The sequence below is a fragment of the Pristiophorus japonicus genome, chromosome 3, assembly GCF_044704955.1.
Source record: "Pristiophorus japonicus isolate sPriJap1 chromosome 3, sPriJap1.hap1, whole genome shotgun sequence".
NCBI classification, from domain to species: Eukaryota; Metazoa; Chordata; class Chondrichthyes; family Pristiophoridae; genus Pristiophorus; species Pristiophorus japonicus.
Genome location: NC_091979.1, coordinates 29,665,633 through 29,687,203, shown reverse-complemented (window position 1 = coordinate 29,687,203; position 21,571 = coordinate 29,665,633). Strand labels below are relative to the sequence as shown.

The 21,571-nt window shown below is 46.8% G+C and overlaps 1 protein-coding gene across 1 annotated transcript in view; it reads right to left on the bottom strand.

The window, feature by feature from the left end:
- Positions 1 to 5,463: 5,463 nt before the first annotated feature.
- The window catches only part of LOC139253699 (contactin-associated protein-like 5), a 1,150,822-nt gene continuing 1,134,714 nt past the window's right edge, over positions 5,464 to 21,571 (bottom strand). Inside the window, exons 23-24 of the mRNA XM_070873518.1 lie at positions 20,928 to 20,999; positions 5,464 to 5,945 (exon numbers count right to left, since the gene is read on the bottom strand). Of these exons, the coding sequence (XP_070729619.1) occupies positions 5,749 to 5,945; positions 20,928 to 20,999 (269 nt within the window). The 3' untranslated portion in view covers positions 5,464 to 5,748. The remainder of the gene's footprint in view (positions 5,946 to 20,927; positions 21,000 to 21,571) is intronic.

Here is a 21,571-nt window from a genome sequence, read left to right as displayed (position 1 = left end):
TATTTACAGGGGTGTCATGAGGAGTGTGTCAATATTTACAGGGGGGGCCACTAGGAGTGTGTCAATATTTACAGGGGTGTCATGAGGAGTGTGTCAATATTTACAGGGGGGGCCACTAGGAGTGTGTCAATATTTGCAGGGTGGTCACGAGGAGTGTGTCAATATTTACAGGGGTATCACGAGGAGTGTGTCAATATTTACAGGGGTATCAGGAGGAGTGTGTCAATATTTACAGAGGTATCACGAGGAGTATGTCAATATTTACAAGGGTGTCATGAGGAGTGTGTCAGTATTTACAGGGGTGTCATGAGGAGTGTGTCAATATTTACAGGGTGGTCACGAGGAGTGTGTCAATATTTACAGGGGTATCACGAGGAGTGTGTCAATATTTACAGGGGTATCACGAGGAGTGTGTCAATATTTACAGGGGTGTCATGAGGAGTGTGTCAATATTTACAGGGGTGTCATGAGGAGTGTGTCAATATTTACAGGGGGGCCACTAGGAGTGTGTCAATATTTGCAGGGTGGTCATGAGGAGTGTGTCAATATTTGCAGGGTGGTCACTAGGAGTGTGTCAATATTTGCAGGGTGGTCACGAGGAGTGTGTCAATATTTGCAGGGTGGTCACTAGGAGTGTGTCAATATTTGCAGGGTGGTCATGAGGAGTGTGTCAATATTTGCAGGGTGGTCACGAGGAGTGTGTCAATATTTACAGGGGTATCACGAGGAGTGTGTCAATATTTACAGGGATTTCACGAGAAGTGTGTCAATATTTGCAGGGTGGTCACTAGGAGTGTGTCAATATTTACAGGGGTGTCATGAGGAGTGTGTCAATATTTGCAGGGGGGCCACTAGGAGTGTGCCAATATTTGCAGGGTGGTCATGAGGAGTGTGTCAATATTTACAGGGGAGCCACTAGAGTGTTTCAATATTTACAGGGGGGCCACTAGGAGAGTGTCAATATTTACAGGGGGTCACTAGGAGAGTGTCAATATTTACAGGGGGGTCACTAGGAGAGTGTCAATATTTACAAGGGTGTCATGAGGAGTGTGTCAATATTTGCAGGGGGGCCACTAGGAGTGTGTCAATATTTGCAGGGTGGTCACGAGGAGTGTGTCAATATTTGCAGGGTGGTCACGAGGAGTGTGTCAATATTTACAGGGGGGCCACTAGGAGAGTATCAATATTTACAGGGGGGTCACTAGGAGAGTGTCAATATTTACAGGGGTATCGCGAGGAGTGTGTCAATATTTACAGGGGGGTCACTAGGAGAGTGTCAATATTTATAGGGGGTCACTAGGAGAGTGTTAATATTTGCAGGGGTATCACGAGGAGTGTGTTAATATTTACAGGGGTGTCATGAGGAGTGTGTCAATATTTACAGAGTGGTCACGAAGAGTGTGTCAATATTTGCAGGGTGGTCACGAGGAGTGTGTCAATATTTGCAGAGGGTCAAGAGAAGTGTGTCAATATTGGCTCGCATTACTAGTAAGTGGGAGCGTGTCCGCGTTTGGAGGGGGGGGGGGGTAATTTGGGAGTGTGTCAGCATTTGCAGGGGTTCACTAGGAATATGTCTACATTTTCAGGAACTTCCTAGTGCTGCACCCACAAACAGTAACCATTCACTTACACCCCACCCATCACCCATTATGTCTTGGGGACAACATATAACAGGTTAACTTTGATGGTCATATGTGCAAGGGGACATTTTATAAAGAGGCAAAACCAACCTCATGGTTAGAACTAGACACTGTTCAGTTACTGTCAGCGAGGGCAGACATCGATGACGAGGTCTAAAACCATCTTTAGTGCGCTAGCACAGCCTTCGGTCGCCTGAGGAAAAGTGTTTGAAGACCAGGACCTCAAATCTGGCACCAAGCTTATGGTCTACAGGGCAGTAGTGATAGCCGCCCTCCTATATGGCTTAGAGACATGGACTATATACAGTAGACATCTCAAAGCGCTGGAGAAGTACCACCAGCGCTGCCAACATCCCTAACATCAAAGCATTAACCACGCTTGACCAGCTCCATTGGGCGGGCCACATTGTTCGCATGCCCGATACGAGACTCCCAAAGCAAGTGTTCTATTCGGAGCTCCAACATGGCAAGCGAGCCCCAGATGGGCAGAGGAAACGCTTCAAGGACACCCTCAAAGCCTCCTTGATAAAGTGCAACATCCCCACCAACACTTGGGAGTCCCTGGCCCACAACCACCCAAAGTGGAGGAAGAAATCCGGGAGGGCGCTGAGCAACTTGAGTCCCATCACCGGGAGCATGCAGAAAACAAGCGCAGACAGCGGAAGGAGCGTGCATCAACCCAGACTCCCCACCCACCCTTTCCTTCAACCACTGTCTGCCCCACCTGTGACAGAGAATGTAATTCCAGTATTGGATTCTTCAGTCACCTGACAACTCACTTTTAGAGTGGAAGCAAGTCATCCTCAACTCCAAGGATCTACCTATGATGATGATTATTTGCCAATCCAGGCCATGTTTTGTTTCAAATTCAGTCAGGTTCTCACTTCTACCTAATAAAAAGCTTTTGGTTCTGAAGTTTTTTGTTTACACGATTAATGGGTTGTGACTATGATACATTCTTCATGATACAATGGGACTTTCGGAGAAGCACACACCTCTTTACAATGCACAACACGCTTTGCTCCCAAGGGTCATGTTGTAACAATGATGGTTTCTGGGGTCAGATGGTACAAAGCGACAAACAGTCAACCCATGATAATCATCATCTACACTGGTTCGCAAAATAATAAATAATGCTCAGAATATTTACTCAAATTTGTTTCACCTCATTGGAAAGATTTCATACAATGCGTTGGGAAAAGTCTGATTGGATTACAGGTGGACAATCGGAAAGCCGCCAAGGAATGCCATTTAGGAAATCTCCTTCACAGGATCGCCTCTGTTTTTTGTGTCTCTCCCAGAAGATTTCATGGTTGTGTGGCGGCGTGGGTGGGTGGGGAGGGAGGGTGAGCGTGTAGGAAGGGTCTGATCGTGATGATCCAGCCATCGTGAGATGCGGGGCAGGCTTGAAGGACCAGCTGGTCTTTCACTGCCCGTCATTTTTTCATGGTCCTGTGAAGCTCTCGGAAACAAGAGAGGCAACGGGCTCTCGTCCCACTTTCCCCGTGTACGTGACACTCCGGCATGTTAACCCTGAAAGCATGTGGGTGTGCTTGGGGTGGAGTTTTGCTGCACATCACAAAAATAATTTACAAAGCACTTTTTGAATATATATATATAGTCTATATGGTGAATAATGGAATATAGGACACAGTTCCATCTGGCAGTACCATCTCTGGGAGAGCGAACATCTCCCGTGTTAATTAAGTCGCAAGATAGTCAGTCGTTTCATATTCCGGGTACAAAAAGAATGTGTATTACCATCCGGAAATGTCATTGAGGTCAGGTCACAGGATTAGACCCAAGATTTTCATAAAATGGAATTAAATAAAAGCAGTGAAAAATTACCATTACGCAGGAAATGACGAGTTTGAACTCCGGAGCTGGCTGTTTTTTTTGGGTGGGCGGCAGGGATGTCGGTAGTACGGTTTCCCAAAGCCTGAATCGCAGTCACCATGTGTAACTAATATCAGGATCTGCCAGTGCCTTCTTACTGCAGCTCAGTGTCAGTCGTTCCATCCAATCTTCCTTGATTACTGTCGCCTTGATTTAATAAACGTCTACCTGCATTGGTTTGCCACACACGCACGCTCTTTACATGTTCCGGCATATCTGAACAGCTTCAGTCTTGGCCTGTGTTGAGATAGCTGATTTCAGTTGAGCTAGCAACACGGGCACTAAAATTGGACTTTAGCAGTCTTTGCCAGGAAGGGGGGAAATGTCAGGAATCCCGTACCTCACCACCAGTGTGTGTGTTTGTATGTGCGTGTGTCAGGTAAGGATATTATTGGGCTTGACTGTGAATTCTCCTGTGGTTCTGGAGGAACAGGAGTAGGCCATTCAGCCCCTCAAGAGCCTGTTATAGAATAGTACAATTTACAGCATGGTAGGAGGCCATTTCGGACCATCGTGTCCATTCTGGCCGACAAAGAACTATCCAGCCTAATCCCACTTTCCAGCTCTTGGTCCATAGCACTGTAGGTTACGGCACCACAAGTGCACATCCAAGTACTTTTTAAATGTGGTGAGGGTATCTACCTCTATCACCCTTTCAGTCAGTGAGTTTCAAACCATCACCACCCTCTGGATGAAGAAATTTCCCCTCAAATCTCCTCCAAACCTCCCACCAATTACTTTAAATCTGTGCCCCCTGGTTGTTGACCCCTCTGCTAAGGGAAATAGGTCCTTCCTATCCACCCTATCTAAGCCCTTCACCACTAGTGTGTGTGTGTGTGTGTGTGTGTGTGTATGTGTGTATGTGTGTGTGTGTGTGTGTGCCAGATAAGGACATTATTAGGCTTGGCTGTGAAGTCTTCTGTGTTTTTCTAGGAACAGGAGTAGGCCATTCATCACCTCGAGAGCCTGTTCCACCAGTCAATGGGATCATGACTGATCTGCATCTTAACTCCATCCACCTGCCTTGGTCCGTAAACCTCACTACCCTTACCAAACAAAAACCTATCAATCTCAGTTTTGAAAGTTTCAATTGACCCCAGTCTCAACGGCTTTCTGAGGTGGAGAGTCCCAGATTTCCAGTGCCCTTTGTATGAAGAAGTGTTTCCTAACAACACCCCTGAATGGCCTGGCTCTAATTTTAAAGTAATTCCCCTTCTCACTTTCTACAAACATCTTAAACACCATAATTAGATCACCCCTTAATCTTCTACACTCAAGGAAGTGCAAGCCTAGTCTTTGCAGCCTGTCCTCATAATTTTACCCTTCTAGCCTGACAGTATTCACTGTCCAGGTTCACATGTGGAGAATGGCTTTGTATTCTAAAATTTATTCTTGTATTCTTTATTTTCAAATCCCTCCATGCCCTCGCACCTCTGTAATCTTCTGCAGCCCCACAACCCTCCGAGATCTCTGCGCTTTTCTATCTCTGGCCTCTTGAGCATCCCGGATTTTCATCACCTCACCATTGACGGCCGTGACTTCAGCTGCCTGGGTCCCAAGTCCTGGATTTCCCTCCCTAAACCTCACCGCCTCGCTACCTCTCCATCCTCCTTTGAAGACCCTCCTTAAAACCTACCTCTTTGACTAAGCGTTTGGTCACCTGTCCTAATATCTCCTTATGTGGCTTGGTGTCAATTTTTGGTCGGTCACGCCCCTGACGTGCCTTGGGACATTTTACTATTAAACCTGTTATATAAGTGCATGTTGTGGCTGCTGTCATATCAGGTGCTGGAGGGTTGCCAGGAACCTTACCGCAGTCCGAGTCAGCACTGAATCGGCGGGAGAAAATTGGGTGGGAAAACAATCAAAAGAAACCAAACAGGAAACAAAAGTGAATAGTTGCTTATTTTTCATGCAGTACATTAATATAATGGTAATTTTTTTCTCTGCTGTTTTCATATAGAGTTTACAAAATTCTTATTTCTACTCCCCTGAGCTGACCTAGAGTTAGCAGGAAACAATAGGTTATATCCCTGTCCTGTCAAGATGAACAAAAGTGTAAACCGGTCGTTTGTCACGTGCCGTGTACTTTGAACGTAACGTTTGGCCATTTAGTCTGGAGCTAACTCATCGCACGGACTGCGAGTCCCGGGCTCTTAGTGTTGTTAACCTGCTGCTGTAACTGTAGTAATGTGGAGGGCCTGTTTCGCTGTCAGATGAAATACTCCTTCTTGCCATCGCTAACGGAGTCCTGGTAATTGCCATTGTTCTTCAGTGCAGCGTCCGCACCCTCGGCGTAATCCGCCCCCTTCGTTTCGTTGGTGCGGTACGTGCCCTTGTGTCTGTACAGCAAGCGTCCCATCACAGCGACGATGCAGAGGATGACAAAGATCACCACCGCGATCACGCCTGTGAAATTTACAGGGAGAAGAAGAGTTAGTAAAGACTTGCCAAATACAGTAATCAGGAAGGCAAATGGAATGCTAGGTCTTTATTGCAAAGGGGACGGAGTATAAAAGTAGGGAAGTCTTGCTCCAACTGCACAGGGCGTTGGTAAGATCACACCTGGAGTACTGCGTACAGTTTCGGTCTCCTTATTTAAGGAAGGATATGCTTGCATTGGAGGCAGTTCAGAGAAGGTTCACGAGGTTGATTCCTGAGATGAAGGGGTTGTCTTATGAGGATAGGTTGAGCAGGTTGGGCCTCCTTGGAGTTTAGAAGAATGAGAGGTGGTCTTATTGAAACATACAAGATTCTGAGGGGGCTTGACAGGGTAGATGCAGAGAGGACGTTTCCCCTCATGGGGGAATCTCGAAGTAGGGGGCATAGTTTCAGAATAAGGAGTCGCCCATTTAAAACAGAAATGAGGAGGAATTTTTTCTCTCAGAGGGTCGTGAATCTTTGGAATTCTCTGCCTCAGAGAGCTGTGGAGGCTGGCTCATTGAATATATTTAAGGTGGAGATAGACAGATTTTTGAATGATAATGGAGTCAAGGGTTATGGGGAGCGGGCAGGGAAGTGGAGTTGAAGCCAGGATCAGATCAGCCATGATCTCATTGAATGGCGGAGCAGGCTCGAGGGGCCAGGTGGCCTACTCCTGCTCCTATTTCTTACGTTCTTATATTCTTATACTTACACAATAGAAACTCTACATTCAGAGCACCATAACAACAACTACCTGCATTTATACAGCGTCTTTAATGTAGTAAAATGTCCCGAAGCACTTCACAGGAGGATTATTAGACATAATTTGACACCGAGTCACATAAGGAGATACAGGGTATGGTAGCATGGTGGCTATGTTACTGGACTAGTAATCCAGAGGTCTGGACTAATGATCCAGAGGCAAGAGTTCAAATCCCACTATGGCAGCTGGGGAAATTAAATTCAGTTAATTAAATAAATAAATCTGGAATAAAAAGTTAGTATCAGTAATGGTTACCATGCAACTACTGGATTGCCATAAAAATTGATTTGGTTCACTAATGTACTTCAGGGAAGGAAATCTTCCATCCTTACCTGGTCTGGCCTATATGTGACTCCAGACCCACAATGTGGTTGACTCTTAACTGCCCTCTGAAATGGCCTAGTGAGCCAGTTGTTCAAAACCACTACATCAGTGGTTCAAGAAGGTGGCTCACCACCACCTTCTCAAGGGCAATTAGAACATAAGAAATGTATTAGAACATTAGGGATGCCAATAAATGCTGGCCTTGCCTGTGACGATCACATCCCGGAATGAATTTAAATGAAGATATAAGGACAGGTGATCAAAGGCTTGGCCAAAGAGGTGGGCTTTAAGGAGCATCTTAAAGGAGGAGGGAGAAGTTTCGGAAGGGAATTCAAAAGCTTAGGGCCGAGGCAGCTGAAGGCATGGCTGCCAATGGAGAGGTGAAGGGAATCTGGGATGCGTGAGACATCATAATTGGAGGATCAGATCAGCCATGATTTTATTGAATGGCGGAGCAGACTCGAGGGGCCAAATGGCCTGCTCCTTTTTCTTATGTTTTTATGAATGTAGAGATCTCGCAGGGCTGTTGGACTTGGAGAGAGGATACAGAGATCAGGGAGGATGGAGGCCATAGAAGGATTTGAATACAAGGATGAGAATTATATATTTGAGGTGTTGCCGGACAGGGAGCCAATGTAGATCAGCGAGCAGAGGGATAATGGGTGAACAGGACCTGTATGAGTCAGGGTACGAGCAACAGAATTTTGTATATGTTAGGTCAGAGTTGCAGCGCACACAGCTGTCTGATGTGACGAAGAACATGAGGAAGTAGAGTCCAAGGGGTGCATGATTTATTTAGACCGCACTCACATTTTATACAATAAAATAATAATGCAAGAAGTCGCACAATCTATATTCATGATTTGGATGAGGGAATTAAAGAGGTTATTAAACAAAATTGGGCTCATAGGATTGGGGTTAATATACTAACATGGATTGAGGATTGGTTAACGGACAGAAAACAGAGAGTAGGAATAAACGGGCCATTTTCAGGTTGGCAGGCTGTAACTAGTGGGTTACCGCAAGGATCAGTGCTTGGGCCTCAGCTATTCACAATCTATATCAATGATTTGGATGAGGGGACTAAATGTAATATATCCCAGTTTGCTGATGACACAAAGCTAAGTGGGAATGTAAGTTGTGAGGAGGATGCAAAAAGGCTTCAAGGAGCTATCGACAGGCTACGTGAGTGGGCAAGAACATGACAAATGGAATATAATGTGGAGAAATGTGAGGTTATCCACTTTGGCCTGTAGAGAAAAGCAGAGTAATTTTTAAATGGTGAGAAATTGGGAAATGTTGATGTTCAGAGGGACCTGGATGTCCTTATACACGAATCACTGAAAGTTAACATGCTTATAGAGCAAGCAATTAAGAAAGCAAATGGTATGTTGGCCTTTATTACAAGAAGATTTGAGTATAAGAGTAAAGACATGTTACTGCAATTATATAGGGCCTTGGTGAGACCACACCTGGAGTATTGTGCACAGTTTTGGTCTCCTTACCCAAGGAAGGATATACTTGCCATAGAGGGACTGCAACGAAGGCTCACCAGACTAATTCCTGGGATGGAGTTATTGGGAGAGATTGAGTAGACTAGGTCTATATTCTCTAGCATTTAGAAGAATGAGTCTCATTGAAACACACAAAATTCTTACAGGGCTTGACAGGGTAGATGCAGAGAGAAAGTTTCCTCTGGATGGGGAGTCTAGAACCAGGGGTCTCAGTCTCAGAATAAGGGGTCGGTCATTTAGGACTGAGATGAGGAGAAATTTCTTCACTCAGAGGATGGTGAATCTTTGGAATTCTCTACCCAGAGGGCTCTGGAGGCTCAGTCGTTGAGTATATTCAAGACAGAGATCGCTAGATATTTGAATACTAAGGGAATGAAGGAATATGAGGATAGTGCAGGAAAGTGGAGTTGAGGTAGAAGAACTGCCATGATCTTATTGAATGGCATAGCAGGCCCGAGGGGCCAAATGGCCTACTCCTGCTCCTATTTCTTAAGTTCTTAGGTTCTTAAATCTGATTAATGTTGTACTTAAACTTCTACTATCCACATGGAAACCCTAGTGTGAGTCCTTCCTACCTTGCTGGCTACTCTGGTGACTTTCTCATATGTTCAGGGAATGGCTCTATGGAAAACGATGAAGGCAGCAACTGCAGATCAGCCTCGGAGCTAAACTGGACCTTCAGAATACAGGAATAGCTAGACGAAAATAGACCAAGGTCCATCTAGTTCGTCTTTTACCATTGTGGTAGTCGCATGATACAACGATAATGGAGTTGTTGACTGATCATACCAAACCATTTTTTTTCAATAAATCTACAACAGACCCAAACCCTGGCACCACGCTGTTAGCTGGGAAATCGCCATCTCCAGCTGAGACTGTGGGCAACACAGAGAGTGGCTGGCCACGGGTGGTGGACCTGCCTCCAGGTTTTGTAGCTATGTAGGCCATAAAACTGGGGATCGAGTTTCCGCTTGTTACATCAGCCCGATCTGGGCAGAATTGGCCGAACCTGTGCCGAAGGTCAGGGAATTCTAAACGCCACAGACCACGTGTTTTCCATGAACTTTCACCCTGGTTGAAGGTTCAATTTGCCCGGATCAGGCTCTGCCCACAAAACTGGCCCCGTCCCGGGTCGACATTGCAAGTTTCCGTCCATTGCGCTGGTTCGGGAAGGCTCTTCAAATTGCGCTCACTTGCTTAGGCACACATGCACGTTTTACAAGTGTTTCTTATACGAACATAGTTAATTAACTTAGAAACAGACTGGTGTATGCCAATGAAGCTATTGAAGGGTTCAGTATAGTTTCTTTCAGTGATGTTAAAATGGGTTATTCACAGGTGGAGGACTGGACACTCTTTCTAAAAATGCTTATGTGTGTTGATAAACCCAATCTCAGCTGTATTAATAAAACTGCACCAAGTTACCACTCTTAACTACATCAAGGAGTTCTTTCTCATGGAAAGAATAGCAAAGAAACAATTACATTCCATTGTGCTGGCTGATAGCGCTGTCTGATTGAAGATTTTGCCATTGTGATTATGCAAATGAATTTTAGCAGAAACTTGAAACCTAACTGAACCACGGCAATTTCAAACGCATTTTGCTCGCAATTTCCCGATTCCTCCCAAAGCGAAATATCTGCTCCCTGATGTTTTTGCAGAAACAGGAATCGAAATTCTTAAAAACATGGGTTTTATTCACTGCATTAAGACCTTCAAGTCTGGTCTCCGTCCTCGCTAGGTTTCTCGTTCAGTACCCATGCTGCTTGCCAGGGTTGGACATTTCCCAGCTGAGGTTTGGATTTCCCAGGATCCATCTCCGGGAAGTACAGAAGAAAGAAGGAGAAGAAAGAAACTTGGATTTATATAGCGCCTATCACAACCACCAGACGTCCCAAAAAGCTTTACAGACAATGAAGGACTTTTGGAGTGTAGTCACTGTTGTCATGTGGGGAATGCGGCAGCCAACTTGCAGCACAGCAAGCTCCCACAAACAGGAATGTGCTAATGGCCAGATAATCAGTTTTTTTGTTATGTTGATTGAGGGATAAATATTGGCCCCAGGATACCCGGGAGAACTCCTCCCCGATACAGTGCTGTGGGATCTTGCACACCACGCGAGGCCCCCATTCAACGTCTTATCTGAAAGGCGGCGCCTCCGACAGTGCAGCGCTTCCCCCAGCACCACACAGGGAAACTTCAGCCAATCATCAACAACAACAACTACAACAACAACTTGTATTTACATAGTACCTTTTAGGTGGGGAAACATCCCAAGGCAGAGTATCATGAGATAAAAGTTTTGACACCGAGCCGCATAAGTGGACATTAGGGCGTGTGACCAAATGCTTGGTCAAAGAGGTCGGTTTTAATGAATGTCTTGAAGGAGGTAAGAGAGGTAGAGAGGTGGAGAGGTTTAGGGAGGGAGTTCCAGAACTTGGGGCCTAGGTAACAGAAGGCACGGCCACCAATGGTTGAGCGATTATAACCAGGGATGCTCAAAAGGGCAGAATTAGAGGAGCGCAGACATCTCAGGAGGAGGGTGGGGGATGGGGTTGTGGGGCTGAAGGAGATTATAGAGACGGGCGATGTTACGGAGGTAGAAATAGGCGGTCTCAGTTATGCTGAGGATATGTTGTGTAAGCTCATTTCAGGGTCAAATGTGACACCAAGGTTGCGAACAGTCTGGTTCAGCCTCAGACAGGAGTTGGGGAGAGGGATGGAGTCAGTTGCCAGGGAACAATGGCTTTGGTCTTCCCAATATTGAATTGGAGAAATCGGGATAAATGAATATTGGCCCATAACTTGCGGTCAGCGGGGAAGCCGAGATGTTTCTGGCTGGACCCGAAGAAAGCTGCTCTCGGAGATTTCGCAATTTCACTGGCGAGGAATTTGTCTTTTTCGACCTTCAATTGATTGCAGCGCTCTGTCATGGGGATTCAACAAGCAGCCAATCACATTGCAGAATTCTCACAGACAGGAAACCAGTTATTGAAAAGCTGCTTTTACCCCAGTTGCAGCGATTCCAGCAAGGCTTAACTTTCAGTGGGGTACTTAACAGCGATATTACCACCGAAAAGACCAAGTTTTGTCAGTTATACTGATTGCAGGCTATATGAGTGGGCGGTGGGTGTGTGGGGCAGGGGTGTGGGGCGGGAGGGGGTTGTGGGGGTCTGGGGCGGGGATGTGGGGCGGAGAGGGGTGGGCGGGGGTGTGGGGCGGAGAGGGGGTGTGGGGTGTCGGGCAGGGAGGGGGCGCGGGGCGGGGGGGCTGTGGGGGGGGAGTGGGGCGGGAGGGCGTGGGGGTGTGGGGCAGGGGGGGACGCAGGTGTGTGGTGCGGGAAGGGGGGCCGGGAGGGGGATGGGGAGGGGGGCGGAGAGGGGTGGTGGTGTGAGGCGGGGAGGGAGCGTGGGGGCAGGAGGGGGCTGGGGAGAGGGGCTGGGGGAGGGTGTGTGGGGCGGGAAGGGGGCGGCGGTGTGGGGAGGGGGCCGGGGAGGGGGTTGGCGATGTGGGGAGGGGGCCGGGGAGGGGGTTGGCGATGTGGGGCGGGGGAGGGAGCATGGGGGCGGGGGGGGGTGCTGGGGAGAGGGGCGGGGGAGGGGGTGGCGATGTGGGGCGGGGAGGGGGAGGGGTCCGGGGAGGGGGGTGGCGATGTGGGGCGGGGAGGCGGGTGGCGGTGTGGGGCGGGGGAGGGGGGCGGTGGAGGGGGGAACGGAGGGCCACAACGCAGCCACTGTCGGAGCAGGGAATGACTGACGCGCATGCGTAAATCCTGAAGTTGCGATCAGTTTCAGAGGGGTAATGACGGTAAACGCCGTTAGTTCACTGTTATTACACACCACAAGTTCCGGGCCAAAGTTTTATTTAGTGTTTTAGAATTTGAGCCATCAAAGTTGAATAAAGTGTTTGTCAGGATATTTTGAGAAGTGTGACATATTTTATTGTTGTGATTCAGACACATTTTGCAGCTAGTACATGTGGTACTACAACTTTTACGGGGCCCAGAAAAGGCGAGGGCCCAGGGGCAGCACAGGCCCGCCCACACTGCAATACGTGTGTGTGCTAGGTCCGTGCAGCCGAACAGGACCCCAGTCATCCTGGTTAACTCTTGCCACTGGATAAAGGCCGAGCTCTGTCAAGTCCGTGTGGTGGCTAATGTGCAATGGACATGACACGTTAAAAAAATCCAAGCACAGGCATCTTCCACCCCTGGAGTTCAGGACTGGAATATCGGGTCATTCATTGAAACATCTGTGATCCCATGTGGAAGCAAAAATCCTCGTTCGAGGGATCACCTATGATGACTACGAATGTTACAATATCTTTGGTGGCTCCAACGTGGCAATGCTCGTGGTGAATCAGATGGTACACTGAAGTGCAGTTGGCACACTGTGACAGAAAGTGCATGCTGCACAGGAGGGTAGGAAAAAGAGTGGGAGAGCTATAGTGATAGAGGATTCAATTGTAAGGGGAATAGATCAGAGTTTCTCCGTCCGCAAACGAGACTCCAGGATGGTATGTTGCCTCCCTGGTGCAAGGGTCAAGGATGTCTCGGAGAGGCTGCAGGGCATTCTGGAAGGGGAGGGTGAACAGCCTGTTGTCGTAGTGCATATAGGTACCAACGATATAGGTAAAAAATAGGATGAGGTCCTACAAGTTGAATTTAGGGAGCTAGGAATTAAATTAAAAAGTAGGACCTCAAAGGTAGTAATCTGAGGATTGCTACCAGTGCCACGTGCTAGTCAGAGCAGGAATCGCAGGATAACTCAGATGAACATGTGGCTTGAAGAATGGTACAAGGGGGAGGAATTCAAATTCCTGGGACATTGGAACCGGTTCTGGGGGAGGTGGGACCAGTACAAACCGGACGGTCTGCACCTGGGCAGGACCAGAACCAATGACCTAGGCTGTTGGGGTGGGTTTAAACTAAAATGGCAGGGGGATGGGAATCTATGCAGGGAGGCAGAGGGAAGTAAAAATGGGGCAGAAGCAAAAGGTGGGAAGGAGAAAAGCAAGAGTGGAGAGCAGAGAAATCAAGCGCAAAAATTAAAAAGGGCCACATTACAACATAATTCTAAAAGGACAAAGAGTGTTAAAAAAACAAGCCTGAAGGCTCTGAGTCTCAATGCGAGGAGCATTCGTAATAATGTGGATGAATTGACTCCGCAGATAGCTGTTAATGGATATGATGTAATTGAGATTACGGAGACATGGCTCCAGGGTAACCAAGGCTGAGAAATCAACATTTGGGGTATTCAATATTCAGGAAGGATAGACAGGAAAGAAAAGGAGGAGGCGTTACTGGTTAAAGAGGAGATTAACACAATAGTAAGGAAGGACATTAGCGTGGATGATGTGGAATCTATATGGGTAGAGCTGCGAAACACCAAAGGGCATAAAACGTTAGTGGGAGTTGTGTACAGACCACCAAACAGTAGTAGGGAAGATGGGGACGGCATCAAATAGGAAATTAGGGACGTGTGCAATAAGGGTACAACAGTTATCATGGGTGACTTTAATCTACATATTGATTGGGCTAACCAAACTGGTTGCAATGCTGTGGAGGAGGAGTTCCTGGACTGTATAAGGGATGGTTTTCTAGACCAATATGTCGAAGAATCAACTCGAGAGCAGTCCATCCTAGACTGGGTCTTGTGTAACGATAGAGGATTAATTAGCAATCTGGTCGTGCGAGGCCCCCTGGGGAAGAGTGACCATAATATGGTAGAATTCTTCATTAAGATGGAGAGTGACACAGTTAATTCAGAGACTAGGGTCTTGAACTTAAAGAAAGGAAACTTCAATGGTATGAGGTGTAAATTGGCTAGGATAGACTGGCAAATGATACTTAAAGGGTTGACAATGGATAGGCAATGGCAGACATTTAAAGATCACATGGATGAACTACAACAATTGTGCATCCCTGTGTGACGTAAAAATAAAAAAGGGAAGGTGGCTCAAGCGTGGCTAACAAGGGAAATTAGGAAAAGTGTTAAATCCAAGGAAGAGGCATATAAATTGGCCAGAAAAAGCAGCAAACCTGAGGACTGGGAGAAATTTAGAATTCAGCAGAGGAGGACTAAGGGTTTAATTAGGAGGGGGAAAATAGAGTATGAGAGTAAGCTTGCAGGGAACATAAAAACTGACTGCAAAAGCTTCTATAGATATGTGAAGAGAAAAAGATTAGTGAAGACTAATGTAGGTCCCTTGCAGTCAGAATCAGGTGAATTTATAATGGGGAACAAGGAAATGGCAGACCAATTGAACAAATACTTTGGTTTTGTCTTCACTAAGGAAGACACGAATAACCTCCCGAAAATACGAGGGGACTGAGGGTCTAGCAAGAAGGGGGAACTGAGTGAAATCCTTATTCGTCAGGAAATGGCGTTAGGGAAATTGAAGGGACTGAAGGCCAATAAATCCCCAGGGCCTGATAGTTTGCATCCCAGAGTACTTAAGGAAGTGGCCTTAGAAATAGTAGATACATTGGTGGTCATTTTCCAATATTCCATGGACTCTGGATCAGTTCCTCTGGATTGGAGGGTAGCTAATGTAACCCCACTTTTTACAAAAGGAGGGAGAGAGAAAACAGGGAATTATAGATCAGTTAGCCTGACATCAGTAGTGGTAAAATGTTGAAATCAATTATTAAAGATCTAATAACAGCGCATTTGGAAAGCAGTGACAGGATCAGTCCAAGTCAGCATGGATTTATGAAAGGGAAGTCATGCTTGACAAATCTTCTTGAGTTTTTTGAGGACATAACTAGTAGAGTGGATAAGGGAGAACCAGTAGATGTGGTGTATTTGGATTTTCAAAAGGCTTTTGGCAAGGTCCCACACAAGAGATTAGTGTGCAAAATTAAGGCACATGGTATTGGGGGTAATGTATTGACGTGGATAGAGAAATGTTTGGCAGACAGGAAGCAAAGTGTGGGAATAAACGGGTCCTTTTCAGAACGGCATACAGTGACTAGTGAGGTGGCGCAGGGATCAGTGCTGGGACCCCAACTATTTATCGTGGGACTAGATGGTGCACATTGTCCAATCATAGAAACATAGAAACATAGAAACTTAGAAAATAGGTGCAGGAGTAGGCCATTCGGCCCTTCAAGCCTGCACCGCCATTCAATAAGATCATGGCTGATCATTCCCTCAGTACCCCTTTTCTGCTTTCTCTCCATACCCCTTGATCCCCTTAGCCATAAGGGCCATATCTATATTCAATGATCTGGCATCAACAACTCTCTGCCGCAGGGAATTCCATAGGTTAACAACTCTCTGAGTGAAGAAGTTTCTCTTCATCTCGGTCCTAAATGGCCTACCCCTTATCCTAAGACTGTGTCCCCTGGTTCTGGACTTCCCCAACATCGAGAACAATCTACCCGCATCTAACCTGTCCAGTCTCATCAGAATCTTATACGTTTGTATGAGATCCCCTCTCATCCTTCTAAACTCCAGTGAATAAAGGCCCAATTGATCCAGTCTCTTTCATCTTTGGAACTTCAGTTTGAATCCAGCCCAGACTGATGGGGTGAAAGTCTCTTCTCCCTGCTGGCTGTGAGGGCCCAATGCAGAATAGGCTTCAGGCAGTTTAGTGCGAAACCCAGCGTGCACAGGGTCGCCAACTCTCTAGGATTCATCTCCTGGACACTGATGCGAGAAAAATTAAAGGGGTTGAAAAAACAATTTGTTTTCTCTTTGAACACTTTAGTTAATTGGTTATAACAATATTAGAGATGGGGTAGGGGGGTGGGGGGCGAAGGTTGGTTGACTGGACAATGCGAGAGGTCATGTGGGCAGAGGATAAAACTGACTATGACGTGGTGCAAACTGGTATCTAGGGTTGGGGGTAATATATTAGCATGGATAGAGGATTGGCTAACTAACAGAGAACAGAGAGTCAGGATAAAAGGTTCATTCTCTGGTTGGCAACCAGTAACTAGTGGGTTGCCACAGGGATCAGTGCTGGGACCCCAACTATTTACAATCTATATTAATGACTTGGAAGAAGAGACTCAGTTTAACGTAAGCAAGTTTGCTGATGATACAAAGAAGGGAGGAAAAGCAATGTGTGAGAAGGACACAAAAAATCTGCAAAAGAACCTAGCCAGGCTAAGTGATTGGGCAAAAATTTGGCAGATGGAGTATAATGTTGGAAAGTGTGAGGTCATGCACTTTGGCAGAAAAAAAATCAAAGAGCAAGTTATTATTTAAATGGAGAAAGATTGCAAAGTGCCGCAGTACAGTGAGACCTGGAGGTACTTGTGCATGAAACACAACAGGATAGTATGCAGGTACAGCAAGTGATCAGGAAGGCCAATGGTATCTTGGCCTTTATTGCTAAGGGGATGGAGTATAAAAGCAGAGAAGTCTTGCTACAGCTATATAAGGTATTGGTGAGGCCACATCTGGAATACTGCATGCAGTTTTGGTTTCTATATTTAAAAAAGGATATACATGCTTTGGAGGCAGTTCAGAGAAGGTTCAGTAGGTTGATTCTGGGGATGAGGGGATTGACTTATGAGGAAAGGTTGAGTAGGTTGGGCTTCTACTCATTGGCATTCAGAAGAATGAGAGGTGATCTTATCGAAACATATAAGATTATGAGGGGGCTTAACAAGGTGGATGCAGAGAGCATGTTTCCACTGATGGGGGAGACTAGAACTAGAGGGCAGAATCTTAGAATAAGGGGCCGCCCATTCAAAACAGAGATGAGGAGAAATTTCTTCTCTCAGAGGGTTGTAAATTTGTGGAATTCGCTGCCTCAGAGAACTGTGGAAACTGGGATATTGAATAAATTGAAGACAGAAGTAGATAGTTTCTTAAACAATAAAGGGATAAGGGATTATGGGGAACGGGCAGGGAAGTGGACCTGAGTCCATGATCAGATCAGCCATGAGTGTATTAAATGGCGGAGCAGGCTCGAGGTGCCGTATGGCCCACTCCTGTTCCTATTTCTAATGTTCTTATCACTGTCATGTATTTGCTTCATGGACCCCTTGCTCTCACATTACAACAGTGACTACACTTCAAAAGTACTTCATGAGCCATAAAGTGCTTTGAGACATCCGGTGGCCGTGAAAGGCTAATCTAAGTCTTTCTTTTAAGAATTCCTTTCAACACATTGCTATTAGAACTAGTTTGGTTTATTAACAAAGGTTTAACAATCAGACTACACATTACCAGTTCATCCACTAGGCTCACAACTGCATACCCCATCGTGGATGACCCGAGTCCCAACTGACGCCCACTGCCGCCGTTATTTTTCTGCCAGGCGGTCTGTCATCTCTTTTTGAGGGATCTTCCTGGCAAAGTACCGCCCGGTCTCGCGGCAGCCATCGGCGGTCCTTTGAGTGGCACTTGGGCGGGCCTTGGCTTCGACCGAGCTCGGGCCCTACGTTACTGGCTAAGCCACTCACAATGCAACAGCTCTACAACTATTTTAGTTGTAAACATTTATCAAGTGCCCCTTGATTAATAGGGGGGCACTAAAACCGCTAAAATAAACCAATTGAACTTTAGACGGTAAACTTAAGTCAAATTAAAATTTAGTTGCCGGGCGTAATGATGCACTCCAGTCCCTCCGATGCTCACCTCTCGCAGAAGGCCGCAAGCGTACCGGTGGACACCGAGTGCTCCATCTCCAGGAACACCCTGGCTCGGATGTAACTGCGGAAGAGAGGCAGGCAGTCGGGCTGAATGACCCCCTCGACCACCTGCTGCCTGGACCGGGTGATGGCCACCTTGGCCAGGCCCAAGAGCAGTCCTACGAGGAGGCCTTCCGACCTGCCCGCTCCCCTCCGCACAGGGTGCCCAAAGATCAGGAGTGTGAGACTGAAGTGCAACCAGAATTTGAGGAGCAGCCCCTTCAACTAATGGAAGAGGGGCTGCAACCTCACACATTTAACATAAACATGGAACACGGGCTCTTCCAGACCGCAGAAATTACAGGCGGCCTGGGAGCAACAGCTCTACAACTATTTTGTAGATAAAATTAATCAAGTGCCCCCTGGTTAAAGGGGGGCACATGCCAGACACTTTCAAACAAGTGCCCCCTTGTTTTTTTTGGGGGCACTAGAAACACAAATTATACAAGTGCCCCCTGGCTAAAAGTGGGGGGGGGGGGGGGGGGAAACACTAAAACTGACAAACAGACAAATTAAACAATAAACATTAAGGATTAAATTAAAATTTGGTTGCCGGGGGTGATGATGCACTCTAGTCCCTCCGGCGCCCAACTCTCGCGGAAGGCCGCGAGCGTACCGGTGGACACCGTGTGCTCCATCTCCAAGGACACACTGGCGCGGATGTACGCGCGGAAGTAGGCAGGCAGTCGGGCTGAACAACCCCCTCGACCGCCCGCTGCCTGGACCGGCTGATGGCCCCCATGGCCGTGCCCAGGAGCAGTCCTACGAGGAGGCCCTCGGACCTAGCCGCTCCCCTCCGCACAGGGTGCCCAAAGATCAGGAGTGTGGGACTGAAGTGCAGCCAGAAATTGAGGAGCAGGTCCTTTAAATAATGGAACAGGGGCTGCATCCTTGCACACTCCATAAAAACATGAAACACGGACTCTTCCAGATTGCAGAAATTGCAGGCAGCCTGGGAGCAACAGCTCTACAACTCTTTTGAGGGGGGGGGAACAAAATAAACGTTAGATCAAGTGCCCCCCAATCTGGGGGACACTCCAGACACTTAACTGCCCCTTTTTAAAAAATGTTTTTTGTTTCTTTTTTTTTGTTTTTAGTGGGTTTTTTTGTGATTTTTTTGGGGGGGCATTAAAACCATATAATTTACAAGTGTCCCCTATAAAAGGGGAGGGGGACACTCAAAACCACGGCAATTAAAACAAATTAAACTTTAAAACATAAAATCAAATTAAAATTTGGTTGCCGGGGTGATGATGCACTCCAGTCCCTCCGGCGCCCACCTCTCGCGGAAGGCTGCGAGCGTACCGGTGGACACTGCGTGCTCCATCTCCAAGGACACCCTGGCCCAGATGTATGCGCGGAGGAGAGGCAGGCAGTCAGGCTGAACAACCCCCTCGACCGCCCGCTGCCTGGACCGGCTGATGGCCCCCTTGGCCGTGCCCAGGAACAGCCCTCGGACCTACCCGCTCCCCTCCGCACAGGGTGCCCAAAGATCAGGAGTGTGGGACTGAAGTGCAACCAGAAATTGAGGAGCAGCCCCTTTAAGTAATGGAACAGGGGCTGCAACCTCGCGCATTCAATAAAAACATGGAACACGGACTCCTCCAGACCGCAGAAATTGCAGGCGGCCTGGTAGCAACAGCTCGACAAACCAGTGAGCACACTCACAGGTGCATACATTACAATTACCAATTGCCCTTCCAAGGTGGACTGGTGTGGGAAATGAAAAACTCACGCGCTGGTGCACCGCGACAAAAACCACTTGCAGCTAGTTAATGCCTTTAGTGTAAACATTGTCCCGAATCTCTTTCCAAAGGGGTGAGAGAAGAGGAGAAGAAAAATCAATAATAGCACGCAGTATTCCACACCTGGAATACTGTGTGCAGTTTTGGTTTCCATATTTACGAAAGGATATACCTTCTTTGGAGGCAGTTCAGAGAAGGTTCACCAGGTTGATTCCAGGGATGAGGGGGTTGACTTATGAGGAAAGGTTGAGTAGGTTGGGCCTCTACTCATTGGAGTTCAGAAGAATGAGAGGTGATCTATCGAAACGTATAAGATTATGAGGGGGCTTGACAAGGTGGATGCAGAGAGGATGTTTCCACTGATGGGGGAGACTAGAACTCGGAAGCATGATCTTAGAATAAGGGGCCACCCATTAAAAACTGAGATGAGGAGAAATTTCTTTTCTCAGAGAGTTGTGAATCTGTGGAATTCGCTGCCTCAGAGAGCTGTGGAAGCTGGGACATTAAATAAATTTAAGACGAAAATAGACAGTTTCTTAAACGATAAGGGGATAAGGGGTTATGGGGAGCGGGCAGGGAAGTGGAGCTGAGTCCATGATCAGATAAGCCATGATCGTATTAAATGGCGGAGCAGGCTCGAGAGGCCGTATGGCCTACTCCTGTTCCTATTTCTTATGTTCTTATGTTCTCATGTTAATACAGATAAAGATTCCAAGCTCTGGCAAGATAGTAGGAGAGGTGTCTCGAAGCTCGGCTGAAGATTTGATCTCTTGGAGATTGGGCTTGAGACATGCTATTGTGCCAATATCAAGGGTGCCTAACTTAGTACGCGACATAAGTTTAACCGAACAGTGCTCAACGCTGATTTCCACCAGGTATAGCTTCTTCCTTTTACCCTCCAATGAAGAAGCAGCCTTGGAAATCTGCAAGACCAAGGATTTTGTAGCCCGGCACAACCTGATTTGCCCTTACCTCCAATGACGGCAGAATCACTGCTTATTGCATTAGTTAGGAGCTTGCCCTCCTCAATTGCCCCAGCGTGATCTGTAATACAAAGGAATGTTTTCAAATACAGTGAGAAAGCAGTGTAAAGCTAAAATGGAAGACAAATCTCCACAGTGCGCCCTTTAATACGGTCACATTAGAGTTCCTTGATCAGACCCCATCTGGAGCCGCCGTTCAGGTCTGGGCATGGCACCTCAGAAAATGTATATTGGCCTTGGAATGGAATATAGCCCAGATTCATCGGAATTATTCCAGGGCTTAAATGGGTAAATCATGACGGCAGGTTGCATAGACATGATTTGTTTTCTCTTGAGTTTAGAAGGATGAGAGTCTAATCGCGGTCTTTAAAAAGATAAATGTATTCGATAGGGTAGATACAAAGTAACTATTTATTCTGGTGGGGGAATCCAGTATAAGGTAATGTATTTCATGGGTTCTTTGCTTAAGAATTCATAGCAACACATAGCTATTCATAACTAGTTGGTTTATTAGCAAAAGGTTTAACAATCATACTTCACATTACCTGTTCATCCACCAGGCTCACAACCACCTGCCTCATCATGGATCCCCCCCCGAACCCAACTGACTGGGGTTTTATCGAGTCTTGTGAA